Source organism: Echiichthys vipera (genome assembly GCF_963691815.1).
Source record: "Echiichthys vipera genome assembly, chromosome: 9".
In the NCBI taxonomy this organism is placed as follows: Eukaryota; Metazoa; Chordata; class Actinopteri; order Perciformes; family Trachinidae; genus Echiichthys; species Echiichthys vipera.
The window spans coordinates 691,764-707,976 of NC_139834.1; the positions used below are offsets into that span (position 1 = coordinate 691,764).

The following is a 16,213-nucleotide window of genomic DNA, read 5'->3' on the forward strand; positions in this document are numbered from 1 at the left end:
CTGCAGGTGAGACGGAGGTGTGCTCTTCAGTGAGGTGTTCACGTCTTCACACACACACACACACACACACACACACACACACACACACACACACACACACGTGTAAACTCTATATATTTGTATTTCCGTCCTCAGGTCACGACCGTCTCGCCGTAGACTCAGGCGCTGCTCTGGACACGGCAGAATAAATGTTTCCTAGAATCCACTTCTGCTCACGTTGGATTCTGGCGCATTGTCTTTGCCGTGTCTACGAACTCATCACATCATGGGATCTGGAGTCCACTGATGTGTCAAGACCGGGTCCCCCGTGAGATCCTGTGAGAGTTGCTGATGGAGTATGGGGTTAGGGGGTGACTGCTGAGGGCCGTCCAGTCTCTGTACACCCAAAGTCGGAGTCGTTCCAGGTGGAGGTCGGCCTCCTACAGGGCTGCGCTTTGTCCCCAATCCTGTTTTCATGGACAGGATATGGAGGCGTAGTCGTGGTGGGGAGGGGCTGCAGTTCGGTGGGCTGAGGATCTGGTCTCTGACGTGATCCTGATGGCGTCGCCGGTCAGTGACCTTCAGCACTCACTGGATCGGTTCGCAGCCAAGTTTGAAACGGCCGGGAAGAGGATCAGCACCTCTGGATCTGAGGCCGTGGCTCTCAGCAGGAAACCGCTGGATTGTTCCTCCGGGTCAGGAATGAGTCCTGACCCCAAGTGAAGGAGTTCAAGGACCTCAGGATCTGGTTCACGAGTGAGGGGACGATGGAGCGTGAGTTTGGCCGGAGAATCGGAGCAGCGGGGGCGGAGCTGCAGTCGCTCTACCGCACCGTTGTGATGAACAGAGAGCTGAGGAAGGCAAAGCTCTGGATCTACCCTCAGTCCTGGTTCCTACCCTCACCTGTGGTCCTGAAAGCTGGGTCAGGACCCAAAGAACCAGGTCCAGGTCAGGAACCAAAGAACCAGGTCCAGGTCAGGACCCAAAGAACCAGGTCCAGGTCAGGACCCAAAGAACCAGGTCCAGGTCCAAGCGTCTGAAATGTGTTTCCTCAGGAGGGGGTCTGGAGTCTCCCTTAGAGAGAGGGGGAGAAGTTCAGCATCCGTGAGGAACTCGGAGTAGAGCCGCTGCTCCTTTGTGTTGAAAGGAGCCAGTTGAGGTGGTTCAGGATCATCTGGTAAGGATGAACCCTGGGCGCCTCCCTAGGGAGGTGTTCCAGGCACGTCCAGCTGGGAGGAGGCCTCTGGGAAGACCCAGGACCAGGTGGAGAGATTAGATCCTGTAGTCCGGGTAAGTTGAAGCTGAAGGCAGATGGATCCACCCAGACCTGGCCTAGATTGGGCCGCCCCTCCAAACTGGATGACAGAGCCAGGAAAAGATGGATCAGGGCAGCTGCCAACAGGCCCATGGTGACCTTAAAGGAGTTAAAGTCTTAATGACAGAGGTTGGTCCATCTGTGCATGTGACAGCAATTTCACAAGCTCTGCATGTTTTGGAGGGTGGAGAGAAAAAATGTCACACTGAGTCATTGCAAAAAAAACATATAGACGATTTTGATGCCATGTGGTAAAAAGGTTTTATGGTCAGATGAGACCGAACCTGAACATTTGGGCTGAACTCACAGCGTCCCTACAGTGAAGCCTGGTGGTGGCAGCGTCGTGTTGGGGGCTCGTTTCTCTTTCGCAGTAACTGGAAACTTGATCAGGACTGAAGGGAACATGGATGCTGTCAATGACTGAACCCAAACCTGCAGCCCTCGAGCTTTGTTGTGTGTGTGTAGGGACTCTTCTCGTGTGTGTGTGTGTAGGGACTCTTCTCATGCTGCTGCAGAGGTTTGCTGTTATTTTCAGCAGCATTAGTGGTTAAAAAAGACCTTTGAATGCCTTCACCGTGCTGCCCCGAGCTAACCACTGTTAGCCACGTCCGGCTGTTAGCATCTCTCCTGGGTTTCTACCTTAATAGTTGTTACTTCATCACTTCATGAGGCTCTTGGTTGACAGAGATTCAGTGTTTTAAACCTTTTGTTAACAAATAAAGTCAGAAAATAAAGAAGCTGCAGCTGAATGAAGCCTCATCTCTGCTGAACAGAGCAGCATCCAGAGCATCACACGTTAAATTAACGTCGACACACTCACGGTGCGTCACATTAACGCCTTTACCTGCACAGATGCACATCCTGTTTCATATTATATCTTTTTATAACGTTTTAATTTTGTTCTTAATGCTCAGTTCTGTGTTTTATGTGCATATTTGTATCCGCTCAGCATCAAACCACAGGTCAAACTCCAGGTGTGTAAACTGTTTATATACTGGGCAATAAAGTTGATTGTTTCTCTTTTTTCTAATTCAAGTTGTTTATTGATTCACCAGCAGGGGGCGCCACACAGCTGCACTCTCATACTGAAGCCCTCAGAGTATCCATGTGATAGTTTTAGGGAGTGTGTAATGTTGTTGCATCACACCTGGAAACATTGTCTGGAAGTTCAGCCAGAAAGAGAGAACCAGGTCCAGGTCAGGACCCAAAGAACCAGGTCCAGGTCAGGACCCAAAGAACCAGGTCCAGGTCAGGACCCAAAGAACCAGGTCCAGGTCCAAGCGTGTAAACTGTGTTTCCTCAGGAGGGGGTCTGGAGTCTCCCTTAGAGAGAGGGGGAGAAGTTCAGCATCCGTGAGGAACTCGGAGTAGAGCCGCTGCTCCTTTGCGTTGAAAGGAGCCACTTGAGGTGGTTCAGGATCATCTGGTAAGGATGAACCCTGGGCGCCTCCCTAGGGAGGTGTTCCAGGCACGTCCAGCTGGGAGGAGGCCTCGGGGAAGACCCAGGACCAGGTGGAGAGATTAGATCTCCACACTGGCCTGGGAACGCCTCAGGATCCCCCAGTTAGAGCTGGTTAATGTGGCCCGGGAAAGGGAAGTTTGGGGTCCCCTGCTGGAGCTGCTGCCCCTGAGACCTGATCCAGGATCAGAGGCTGGAGCTGCTGCCCCTGAGACCTGATCCAGGATCAGAGGCTGGAGCTGCTGCCCCTGAGACCTGATCCAGGATCAGAGGCTGGAGCTGCTGCCCCTGAGACCTGATCCAGGATCAGAGGCTGGAGCTGCTGCCCCTGAGACCTGACAGTTATAATTACATTTACAAAATGATCTTTATAAAGCTGTATTAATATATAATGCTTTAATATGACACATGTTACAATAGAAGTGATGCAATAAACCATAAATAAAGTTCAAAAAAGTACAAAATATCAACATTCAACCTTTAATAAGTTCCTCACTCACTCACTCACTCTGGGTTTCATGAATATATTTAAATACTGAGAGTTTATGTTTTGGTTTATAATCTCTGTTAAAGGAACAATGGGACAGGTGAATTTGGACCTTGTAACCATGGTGACGGGGTCATAAAACACTGTGTCAAGTTAGACACAGTCAGCTCTGTGTGACTGGTGTTTACCAGGCTTTTCAAAATAAAAGCCCTTACAGATAATGTTAGAGATATTTTGTCAGGAGGGGTGCAGATCTGATCTCAGGATTGGGGGGGGACAGGCGTGCACGGGGGTGAGCCAAAACGTGTGTTGAAGTGTCCTCTAGGAGCATAAACGTGTGCTAAAGTGTCCTCTAGGAGCCTAAACGTGTGTTAAAGTGTCCTCTAGGAGCATAAACGTGTGTTAAAGTGTCCTCTAGGAGCATAAACGTGTGTTAAAGTGTCCTCTAGGAGCATAAACGTGTGCTAAAGTGTCCTCTAGGAGCATAAACGTGTGCTAAAGTGTCCTCTAGGAGCATAAACGTGTGTTAAAGTGTCCTCTAGGAGCCTAAACGTGTGCTAAAGCGTCCTCTAGGAGCATAAACGTGTGTTAAAGTGTCCTCTAGGAGCATAAACGTGTGCTAAAGTGTCCTCTAGGAGACTAAACTTGTGTTAAAGTGTCCTCTAGGAGCATAAACGTGTGTTAAAGTGTCCTCTAGGAGCATAAACGTGTGCTAAAGTGTCCTCTAGGAGCATAAACGTGTGTTAAAGTGTCCTCTAGGAGCCTAAACGTGTGTTAAAGTGTCCTCTAGGAGCATAAACGTGTGTTAAAGTGTCCTCTAGGAGCATAAACGTGTGTTAAAGTGTCCTCTAGGAGGATAAACCTGTGTTAAAGTGTCCTCTAGGAGCATAAACGTGTGTTAAAGTGTCCTCTAGGAGCATAAACGTGTGTTAAAGTGTCCTCTAGGAGCATAAACGTGTGTTAAAGTGTCCTCTAGGAGCATAAACGTGTGTTAAAGTGTCCTCTAGGAGCATAAACGTGTGTTAAAGTGTCCTCTAGGAGCATAAACGTGTGTTAAAGTGTCCTCTAGGAGCATAAACGTGTGCTAAAGTGATAATAATAAATATAGAAATATAAATAACTATAGTGATGTGTCATCATGTTCAAACTTTGAAATAATATCTTGTATCATACACAAAAACACCGTTTCTGTCTCCTCTCCATTAAAAAAAAGCACATTTCATCAGCACCGTGTTTGTCTGTGAGTCTGTGTTTTATTTTGAAAGGCTAAGCGGAAACGGGACCATGGTGAGGAGCCCTGTGACACATCCTCCTCTGCCTCCGACCACAGAAAGTTTGGACTGAACGTTTCTTCTTCCTCCGCCATGAAACGGGAAACTTTGACCTGAAGACGGGACCGGAAGTACCGAGTCCGGGTCCGACCCGGTAACGTTTCAGCAATGCATATGCACGCGACACTCGGATCCATAATGGACCTGGACCCGGGGTCGGTCAAGATCAAAGCACATTACTGTGGGTGAGTACTGGGAGCGGATCTGGGGTCTGTGAGGTCTGAGACCAGAGGGAACACCTGTGGGGCTGATCTGGGGTCTGTGAGGTACTGTAGGGTCTGAGACCAAACACCTGTGAGGCTGATCTGGGGTCTGTGAGGCACTGTAGGGTCTGAGACCTGACACCTGTGAGGCTGATCTGGGGTCTGTGAGGTGCTGTAGGGTCTGAGACCAAACACCTGTGGGCTGATCTGGGGTCTGTGAGGTCTGAGACCAGAGGAAACACCTGAAAGCGTTCTCTAGGAGACTAAACTTGTGGTAAAGTGTCCTCTAGGAGCATAAATGTGTGTTAAAGTGTCCTCTAGGAGCATAAACGTGTGCTAAAGTGTCCTCTAGGAGCATAAACGTGTGTTAAAGTGTCCTCTAGGAGCATAAACGTGTGTTAAAGTGTCCTCTAGGAGCATAAACGTGTGCTAAAGTGTCCTCTAGGAGCATAAACGTGTGTTAAAGTGTCCTCTAGGAGCATAAACGTGTGCTAAAGTGTCCTCTAGGAGCATAAACGTGTGTTAAAGTGTCCTCTAGGAGCATAAACGTGTGCTAAAGTGTCCTCTAGGAGCATAAACGTGTGTTAAAGTGTCCTCTAGGAGCATAAACGTGTGCTAAAGTGTCCTCTAGGAGCATAAACGTGTGCTAAAGTGTCCTCTAGGAGCATAAACGTGTGTTAAAGTGTCCTTTAGGAGCCTAAACGTGTGTTAAAGTGTCCTCTAGGAGCCTAAACGTGTGTTAAAGTGTCCTCTAGGAGCATAAACGAGTGCTAAAGTGTCCTCTAGGAGCATAAACGTGTGCTAAAGTGTCCTCTAGGAGCATAAACGTGTGTTAAAGTGTCCTCTAGGAGCATAAACGTGTGTTAAAGTGTCCTCTAGGAGCATAAACGTGTGCTAAAGTGTCCTCTAGGAGCATAAACGTGTGTTAAAGTGTCCTCTAGGAGCATAAACGTGTGCTAAAGTGTCCTCTAGGAGCATAAACGTGTGTTAAAGTGTCCTCTAGGAGCATTAACGTGTGTTAAAGTGTCCTCTAGGAGCATAAACGTGTGTTAAAGTGTCCTCTAGGAGCTTAAACGTGTGTTAAAGTGTCCTCTAGGAGCATAAACGTGTGTTAAAGTGTCCTCTAGGAGCATTAACGTGTGTTAAAGTGTCCTCTAGGAGCTTAAACGTGTTAAAGTGTCCTCTAGGAGCATAAACGTGTGCTAAAGTGTCCTCTAGGAGCATAAGTGGTACGGTTGCACTCACACTGGTCAAAGGAACCAGACTTTAGCCGTGACACGTGCTGGGGCACGGGACAGAGGCACAGTGGGAGGGCGCCCTAACTCTCAGGACTTCACTCTCAGACGCTTGATCTTTTATCACACCCCAGATGCTGTGAACCGCACGTTTGATGCCTTTGTCCTGGCGTCCTGGTGCCGGTGTCAGAGTAAAGCGGTTCCTGTGGATCCAAACTAAACGAGTCGAGTGAACAATGGAGAGAAAGTCCAGAAGCTTCTGAAGCTCGGCCAAAGTAAAGACACACGAGAGCAAACAGACGCGTAACACTTGAGTGTTTCTGCACCGTCACAACCTTCACCTCCTGAAGAGAGCTGAGGTTATTTCCCTCTCACACACCTGACCTTTACATTCATCAGGTTGCCATGGTTACAGCGACTTAGGTTTCACAATAAGAGCACAGTTCATTTCCTGTGTGCGACCACGGCAGCTAACGTGAGCTAGCTTAGCACTGTTAGCTTAGCTGACATCACTGAGAGACTGAGAGTGTGAACCAGAACTGAGCGTCTTCTGTAGCAGGTGTGTGGTGTGTGTCAGTGCAGTGACCTCATCATCATCAGCGGCCGGTGGTGGGTCAGAACCTTCCGGGTTGTGAGTTGTGGTGTTATTTTCAAACATTTCCTAAAGAGCTCCTGATCTTTCTGATCCACTCGATCGTAAAGTCGGTGACCTGTCAGCTCCAGCTCGTCTCTTTACGGAGAGGGGGCGGAGCTACGAGGATCCAGTATAGATACGCCTCTTTTTAATACTTTAAAATGGTTAAAACTTTATAAAAACCCACACTCGGACGTGAAGCGTGACCACAGCACATATTTATGACGCTTCCCCCTGCCTGCTGCCATGGTCCTGTGTGCAGGTCTCTGCTGATGGTGGTGGTGCCTGCTGCCATGGTCCTGTGTGTGTGTGCAGGTCTCTGCTGATGGTGGTGGTGCCTGCTGCCGTGGTTCTCTGTGTGTGTAGGTCTCTGCTGATGGTGGTGGTGCCTGCTGCCGTGGTCCTGTGTGCAGGTCTCTGCTGATGGTGGTGGTGCCTGCTGCCGTGGTCCTGTGTGTGTGTGTAGGTCTCTGCTGATGGTGGTGGTGCCTGCTGCCGTGGTTCTGTGTGTGTGTGTAGGTATCTGCTGATGGTGGTGGTGCCTGCTGCCGTGGTCCTGTGTGCAGGTCTCTGCTGATGGTGGTGGTGCCTGCTGCCGTGGTCCTGTGTGTGTGTAGGTCTCTGCTGATGGTGGTGGTGCCTGCTGCCGTGGTCCTGTGTGTGTGTGCAGGTCTCTGCTGATGGTGGTGGTGCCTGCTGGCGTGGTCCTGTGTGTGTGCAGGTCTCTGCTGATGGTGGTGGTGCCTGCTGCCGTGGTCCTGCATGGCGCTTCCTGCTGCTGTTATCACTGTTACTCATATGTTATGATTTGGCACTGTAAATAAAACTGAATTGAATTGAAACCCATTAACAGTGTGTGTTATGTGTGTTGGGTGTGGACCAAACACACACATGGACAGCACAGTATCTGAGCTCTAGGTGACGGAGACGCTTCCTTCAGAGGGGTCAAAGGTCAGTCTGGTGATAGGATGGTGCAAAGGTCGGCCACCGCCACGATCAGCTGACTTCAACAGTACAGAGCGTTCTTATCCCCACGCCTCCACAACGTCCCTGGTGACACATCGCACCTGTGAACACAACTCTAACTGTGCACTTCTCTCATTTCTGTGACAGCAGCCTCATCGACGTGTGTGTGGGTGTGGAGTGTGTGGAGTGTGTGGAGCAGTGCCTGCTGGGAAACAAGCTGCTCCACCCTGTCAGAGTCCAACAAACACTCGTCATAAACACTCGTCACACACTCCTCACGCGGGCCGCGTCACTGCACACGGTGCGTGCTTCAGGTGCTTCAGGTGCTTCAGGTGCTTCAGGTGCTTCAGGTGCTTCAGGTGCTTCAGGTGCTTCAGGTGCTTCAGGTGTTTCAGGTGCTTCAGGTGCTTCAGGTGTTTCAGGTGCTTCAGGTGCTTCAGGTGCTTCAGGTGCTTCAGGTGCTTCAGGTGCTTCAGGTGCTTCAGGTGCTTCAGGTGCTTCAGGTGCTGCTGTTTGTGGCTCAGGCTCCCTGCAGACCTCGACTCTCAGCAGCTGCACTGTTGTGTGATCGTGTCCCGCCCTGATGATCGTACTCAGCCGGCAGCAGAGCAGCGAGGGAGGCTGCTGAGGCTGAACACACACACACACACACACACACACACACACACACACACACACACACACACACACACACACACACACACACACACACCCTTAGTTTAGTTGTCCACTGACGAGGGGGTTTGAAAATCCAGACACTTTGAGCTTCCTGTCTTTTAAAAACAGGTGGAAGTCATTTATGGCCTTTGGTGCCAGCCGGTGTGTGTGTGTGTGTGTGTGTGTGTGTGTGTGTGTGTGTGCCGAGTTTACAGCGTCAGGATTCAAATGAGTGCAGAAGTCAAAGTCTTTATTGTCGCTGTGGCAACAACGAGGCCGGAGATGCACCTGCGCTCGGTGTGAAGTAGAGTTCAAATATTAGAATATAGACACAAGTTAAAGTTATGAAAGCTGGGTCAGGACCCAAAGAACCAGGTCCAGGTCAGGACCCAAAGAACCAGGTCCAGGTCAGGACCCACAGAACCAGGTCCAGGTCAGGACCCAAAGAACCAGGTCCAGGTCAGGACCCACAGAACCAGGTCCAGGTCAGGACCCAAAGAACCAGGTCCAGGTCCAAGCGTGTGAACTGTGTTTCCTCAGGAGGGGGTCTGGAGTCTCCCTTAGAGAGAGGGGGAGAAGTTCAGCATCCGTGAGGAACTCGGAGTAGAGCCGCTGCTCCTTTGTGTTGAAAGGAGCCAGTTGAGGTGGTTCAGGATCATCTGGTCTGGATGAACCCTGGGCGCCTCCCTAGGGAGGTGTTCCAGGCACGTCCAGCTGGGAGGAGGCCTCGGGGAAGACCCAGGACCAGGTGGAGAGATTAGATCTCCATATGTAAATGTTTATGTGAGTGAAGCGTCCGTCAGACTCATCTCGAGTCCTGTTCAGACGGGGGTTCAGGGGTCTAACGTTTGAAACGGGGCTGACGGGTCAGGACAGACCATGGTCACGTGGGCCTCTTTTGACCGTTTAACACCTGCATGATGTGTGTGTGTATCGTCCTCATGTTCCAGTGAACATCTGTGCACGCTGGTGAACAGCTGAGCCGACACAGCAGACATGCCCAGTGAGTCACACTGTTCTGCAGTGTGTGTGTGTGTGTGTGTGTGTGTGTGTGTGTGTGTGTGTGTGTGTGTGTGTGTGTGTGTGTGTGTGTGTGTGTGTGTGTGTGTGTGTGTGTGTGTGTGTGTGTGTGTGTGTGTGTGTGTGTGTGTGTGTGTGTGTGTGTGTGTGTGTGTGTGTGTGTGTGTGTGTGTGTGTGTGTGTGTGTGTGTGTGTGTCGTTAACTCTGATCCAAACACTCTGTCGAGCCACACACACTCTGACCTCCTGTCCCGACACCAGTGAAACTAACCAGGCAGTGACCTGGAGTGAGTCTGCAACATCGGACCAGAGGGAGGTTTACTTGACCGTACACAGAGTGACTCAACCGTGACCTTTCCTGTGTGTGTGTGTGTGTGTCTGTGTGTGTGTGTGTGCAGGGACATGCTGATCACAGACCTGGCAGCGACACTAACCTTCGTGGAGTTGCGTGAGGAGGTGAGAGCGATGTGCAGCGTTGCCAGGCAGCAGCCCATCACGCTCAAGTGGATCGACGATGAAGGTGGGTACTCTTCATCAGCCTGCGGGGTCCCTCTGGTCCTGAGTACCCCTGCTGGGTCCATAAGTCCAACTGTGTGTGTGTGTGTGTGTGTGTGTGTGTGTGTGTGTGTAGGGGACCCTTGTACCATCTCGTCCCAGATGGAGCTGGAGGAGGCGTTTCGTATTTACAATCGAACCAAGAGGTCGGGACTCCTGCTGCACGGTGAGTTTAGTGGTCCCACCCAGAGAAAGTAGTCCCCAGCGCACACACTAACACACACACACACACACACACACACACACACACACACACACACACAAAAACACACACACACACACACACGCACAAACAGGACCTTTATAAATGCAGTTAACAGAGAGATGTCAGAGCTGCCAATGGATCAGCGCCCAGAGCAGTTGGGGGTTCGGTGCCTTGCTCAACAGCACCTCGGAGGCTGGAGATGAACTGCTCCATTCATGGTCCACACAGGGACTCGAACCGGCGACCCAACAGTTGCCATCAAAGAGGCAAAACCTCCTTAAGTGCTACATTTTAGAAACAATTGATGTCTTTTTATTTGGACTTGAACCAAAAGTCCCAACAGTGCGTCTCCGGCCTCCAGCTGCTGCAGGACTCAGCAGCTTCTCCATGCTTTAACGGACGCCGTCGCTCCGTGTGCGTTTAAGGCTCGTGGAGGTCGAGCCCCAGAGTCACAGACGTGAGCCTGTGCCTCTTTCCTGTGAGGTCGTCTTTAAGCTTTTAATCTTTCTTCGCACCTTAAGATAATAATGATTCCCTTTGTCCGTTAATGATGACACTTCTTTCTATACAATAATGTGTGAATATGGTTTTGTTGCACCTGCTGGATTTCACTATTATTATTAATATTAATATTTGTTTTGTTGAAACTGTAAATGAAGAGCTCTTTTCCAAAACGAGATAAAAGCCAAATGTAAAACAAATGAGTTTGAGCCACTTTGCTGTTACAGAACCTTTTCATGTCAAATCGCTTTATTTCCTGTTTAAAATGGTCTAAAGATGCAGTTTCTTTCCAAACCGCGACCAGCGCCAAACCTATTTTTAGCCTTAGGTCGAGAGGACGTATCGCGTACGTCCTCTCGACCAATCAGAATCCAGTGAGCGTTCTATGTGATCCAACATGGCGGCGCTCTGAAGCGGGAGAGTTTTTTGTTTCGTCCGTCTACAAAATGAGTGCTTCAAACTACATAAACGCTTTTGATGGCCTGGATGAGCCAGTGTGACGTACGCCTGGGGGTAGAAGACGCCGACTGGACCGACACAACCACAAACAACCACAACAGAAGTTTGGTCACTCAGGTGTCGGGTTGATTCCCACAGTGGGACGCGAACTCAAGGCTGCTGCGACCGGTTTCTGTCAAGCCGAGAAGCCGTCACCGCACGATCTGATGATGAATTTTACAAAATAGACATCAGATTTATTATCAACTATATTGGTGTTTGATTTAACACGTTCAGACTGAGCCTTAAAAACATTCTGACAAGATTAATGAATATGAACCAAATGTGTGGGTAAAAAAATGGATTTATAGCGTTTGGAAAAGAGCTCCTCAAATATAAATATATATATATATATATATATAGATATATACAGTGTGTGTCAAAGCACTTTGTAAACTGCTGTTTTTTATACAAATAAAGTTATTAATATTATTATTATTATTACTTTAGGAGACTTAAAACGCCACAGAAAGCAACATTTAAGGACTGACGAGGCGCTCAGACTTAATGCAAACATTTATTCATACATTTCTTCTCTACACAGTTTTTATTTAAATAAATCCCGGTGTTTGTCTCCTGGGTGAGGGTCAGGTTTCATATTTTCCTCTGTTTGGCGTCAGGAGCATTGAAGCAGTAATGGTGCGTGTCTGTGTGTTGCAGTGTTCCCCAGTGACCCGGAGCGGCCCGGCCTGCCCTGCCCCGGAGAGGACAGTGAGTCAATCCGCTCTCTTCACACTTTATCTGCTTCCAGGAGACTGACCCTGAGTCAGCCATGATTCAGAGTCAACACTGGGCTCAGAATCACAGAGAAACAGGCAGTTTTCTGCTCCAGTCGAGCAAAGTCAGTCAAACGGAGGCTGAGGGCATCCTCCCACTGTGCCTCCGTGCCGTGCCCCAGCACGTGTCACGGCTAAAGTCTGGTTCCTTTGACCAGTGTGAGTGCAACCGTACCACGTCTAGGAGCGGCACGCTTGCCGTCCACGGCCCGTTTGAGAGAGGTGGGCTTTAGTAAAGCACGTTTGCACGTGTACGAGCACGAGCGTGCGCACGTGTACGAGCACGAGGCCTACGGCGGTTCTGAGGTCATTTCCTGTGCGCCTGTTGGGACGTAGAAAAAAGAAGGAGGGACCATGCGCGGACATTTCAAACAATGGCGGTGAAAGGTTCACGTTGGTGTGATGCGGAGGTGGAGTGTTTACTGCAGATTTGGTCGATGAAAAGATTCAAAAACAGTCGACAAGACGCACAAAAACTCCGAGGTCTACGGAAAGATCTGGAAACAAAGCCACGCATCGCCATGACGTCATCAATGCGTGTGACGTGTTACGGCGTGATGACGTATAGGCAGCAAGGAGCATTCTCCGAGGCCCAGGTAGTGTGAGTACAAACGGGCCTGGAGGGGGGGACAAGGACCCTAAAGCACGGGGCACGGGACGCACGCACAGTGGGAGGGCGCTCTAACCTGTGACGGAGGCACAGTGGGAGGGCGCTCTTAGCCCCCGGGCCAAGGGGCTAAAGCCTTAATACTCATTTAAACGAGTGTTAAAGTGAATCCGTCCCTCTGGGTGAACGTGGCTCTGTGTGCAAACAGTCTGGAGGTGCTTTAACCTGAATATCCGTTCAGTAAATGTTTGTAATTGATGTAAAAACTGTGCTTTAAACTGACGGAGGTTCTTAAGGCTGATCTAAAGGTAGAGACGGCAACAATAGACCCCCCCCCCCCCCCCCCCCCCCCCCCCCCCCCTGTGGGGAGAGAGAGTGGAGGGAGGGGGGAGGCTGTCAAATCCTGGATGATGCCCGGCTGTGCACCGGATTCTCCAGCCCCCCCCCCACCACCACCACCAAGCACCTCCCATCCACCCACAGCCCCACCCTCCGCTCCCCCCTCCCACGGCCACCAGTTTTTTCCCAGCATCCCCCTCTCTCTCTCTCTCTCTCTCTCTCTCTCTCTCTCGCTCAGCTGTGTGGCACCGCTGTCTCTCCAGGGAGGAGCCTAAAGTGCTGCTGCATCACACGAGACACGGGCGGGCGAGGGACACTGGGAACGAGAGAGAGAGAGAGAGAGAGAGAGAGAGAGGGAGGGAGGGAGAGAGAGAGAGAGAGAGGGAGGGAGGGAGGGAGGGGAGAGAGAGAGAGAGAGAGAGAGGAGGGAGGGAGGGGGGAGAGAGAGAGAGAGAGAGAGAGAGAGCACGGTGCAGATATCAGCGCTTAATATACAAAGCAGTCGCTCCGTTTCTTTCCTTTTCTCGTCTATTTTTGGATCTTTCACGCCAAAAAAAAACAAAAACAGGGAAACGACAAGTCCCAGAAGAGGAAGGAGGGAGAAAGGGAGAGAGAGAAGCAAGGCAACTCCATCAGCTGTGAGGAGAGAGAGAGAGAGAGAGAGGAATGAATTAAATAAATCCCAGGGAGGAGAGAGAGAGAGGGAGGGAGGGAGGGGGATGAATTAAATAAATCCCAGGGAGGAGAGAGAGAGAGAGAGAGGGAGGGAGGGATCGTCAGAGGGAGGAAGAGGAGGGGATGTAGCAGTGTGTATCATTGCCGGCTCACCACACTCATACACACATACACACACATGTACACACACACACACACACACACACACACACACTGATCCTTGGATAATGTGCTGAAAGAGGTGGAGAGAAAGGAAGAAGGCAAACCGGTGAGCTATCTACCTCTGCATCCATCCATCCATCCATCCCTCCATCCCTCCATCCATCCACCCGTCCCTCCATCCATCCATCTGTCTTTTGCTCAATCTGTGTGTTTCCAGCCAAACCCCGAGACAATGGATGTGGACGAGTGTGTGCTAGCCTGGATTCTTGTGTGTGTGTGTGTGCATGTGCGTGTGTGTGTGTGTGTGTGCGTGCGTGTGTGTGTGTGTGTATCCGCCTTCATGATCCTAATTTGTGATTGATTCATGTCGTGTCACGCACTGCAGGCAGGTGTTGTGTGCTAGCGCTGTTAGCATGGCTGCTGCTAGCTTCCTTCACTGTGTTGGAAGGACGTCTGCTCGGCCGCTCACCCGGAGGCTGCACCTGCTGATGAGTGAGACACGGCGTTGGCGTGCGTGCGCGTGTGTGTGTGTGTGTGTGTGTGCGTGTGTGAAGGCTGCATTGTTATGGCGGCGTATAGTTGAACCATTATCTTGGGCTGGTGCTGGTCTTGGATCAGATGTGTTGTGTGCTAGGATGCAGGAGAACGATGCTAACAGGCTGCGTTTCCTCTGAAGTTTTATTTTGATGTAATGTTTGTTTTATAAAAATGGTTTAAAGACAAATTACACGACCAAATACTGACGACGGCAACTTTGTTTTTAAAAAATAGCAACGTTAATATTGACCTTCAAAAACCTGATGCTTTCTAAAGGCTCCGTCCTGCTCCGCGTTAGACGCAGACGCAGCCTTCTGTGCGTGCTCCGCGTTAGACGCAGACGCAGCCTTCTGTGCGTGCTCCGCGTTAGACGCAGACGCAGCCTTCTGTGCGTGCTCCGCGTTAGACGCAGACGCAGCCTTCTGTGCGTGCTCCGCGTTAGACGCAGACGCAGCCTTCTGTGCGTGCTCCGCGTCCACTTCCTCCGTATTTCTGTGCGTATCCTGAAAGCTGACGGACGCGTACAGATACGGAGCAAACGCTGCAGTACCACCTGAAACTGTGGGGGCAGTGTCGAGCACCGGACACAAAAAAGTGGCGTGAACATCAGGAGCGAGTGAGTCATCGAAGCCCTGACGGACGTCCTGAAACACTGAAAGAGACGTCGGTCGTCACTTTGTCTCATCTGTCAAACCAACGTGTGGAATTCTCCGTCCACACTCTGGGACGTCTTTAGTGTCTCACAGAGCACCGCCGTCTACAACGCTGCCGCCATTTTGACCCAGGACGCTTCTCTCCTCCATCGCCTCCATCTTTGTTGGGGTCAAACTTTACTGGAGGAACTTCTGAATGTGAGCGACGCCCTCTAGAGGAAGTTTGGATCAACGTCCATTCAACGTGAAGGAGCAAGAAAGCACGAGGACAGAGACGAGGAGAACCAGGAGAACACACGTCTGTGTTCACACACGGAGCAGGAACCAGGAGAACGCACGTCTGTGTTCACACACGGAGCAGGAACCAGGAGAACGCACGTCTGTGTTCACACACGGAGCAGGAACCAGGAGAACACACGTCTGTGTTCACACACGGAGCAAGAACCAGGAGAACACACGTCTGTGTTCACACACGGAGCAGGAACCAGGAGAACACACGTCTGTGTTCACACACGGAGCAGGAACCAGGAGAACACACGTCTGTGTTCACACACGGAGCAGGAACCAGGAGAACACACGTCTGTGTTCACACGCGGAGCAGGAACCAGGAGAACACACGTCTGTGTTCACACACGGAGCAGGAACCAGGAGAACACACGTCTGTGTTCACACACGGAGCAGGAACCAGGAGAACACACGTCTGTGTTCACACACGGAGCAGGAACCAGGAGAACACACGTCTGTGTTCACACACGGAGCAGGAACCAGGAGAACACACGTCTGTGTTCACACACGGAGCAGGAACCAGGAGAACACACGTCTGTGTTCACACACGGAGCAGGAACGAGCCTTAATTTGCTAACTCTGCAGACAAACCATGTACTGTGTGTGTGTGTGTGTCTATGTGTGTGTGAGTACCTGGTAGTTGTGCTCAGTTTCCTCTCTACGTCTACCACAGTTGTCTCCATTTCAGTTTCACACACCAGGACCTGTTGTCATAGTTATACCAAGCTCAGTCTGTGAAAACAAAGGTATAATGTCTTCTGTGGATCCGCGGGACAAAATGACCTCGGTGATGTCATCAGGACTGTGGGCATGAAGTTTGAACGACCTGGGTGTTTCCCAGGTTTATCAGGACACTATGACGTTGCATTATGGGAAATGTAGGACAGAGAATGAGGATGCTTCCTCCTCTGCTGCTCTCTCTTTCAGCTCTTGCACCTGTAGTGAAGTGTATTTCTGACACAGGCGGATCTTTTTAACGGTTCCTGGTAGTTTTCCGTTTGTGTGATAATGACAGAGACTAGTAGACAGGAGGCTGAGGGAGAGGAGAGGGGAGGAGAGAGAGGAGAGAGAAGAGAGAGAGGAGAGGGAGGCTGAGGGGGGAGGAGAGAGAGAGGAGAGGGGAGGAGAGGGAGGC

The 16,213-nt window shown here is 50.6% G+C and overlaps 1 protein-coding gene across 1 annotated transcript in view; it reads left to right on the forward strand.

Moving 5' to 3' along the window:
- Positions 1-4,678: 4,678 nt before the first annotated feature.
- prkcz (protein kinase C, zeta) overlaps positions 4,679-16,213 on the forward strand; it is a gene marked incomplete at its 5' end in the record, with an annotated part of 84,164 nt that continues 72,629 nt past the window's right edge. The window contains 4 exons of the mRNA XM_083920656.1: positions 4,679-4,755; positions 9,684-9,805; positions 9,917-10,006; positions 11,705-11,755. Coding sequence (XP_083776782.1) covers positions 4,679-4,755; positions 9,684-9,805; positions 9,917-10,006; positions 11,705-11,755 — 340 coding nt within the window. The remainder of the gene's footprint in view (positions 4,756-9,683; positions 9,806-9,916; positions 10,007-11,704; positions 11,756-16,213) is intronic.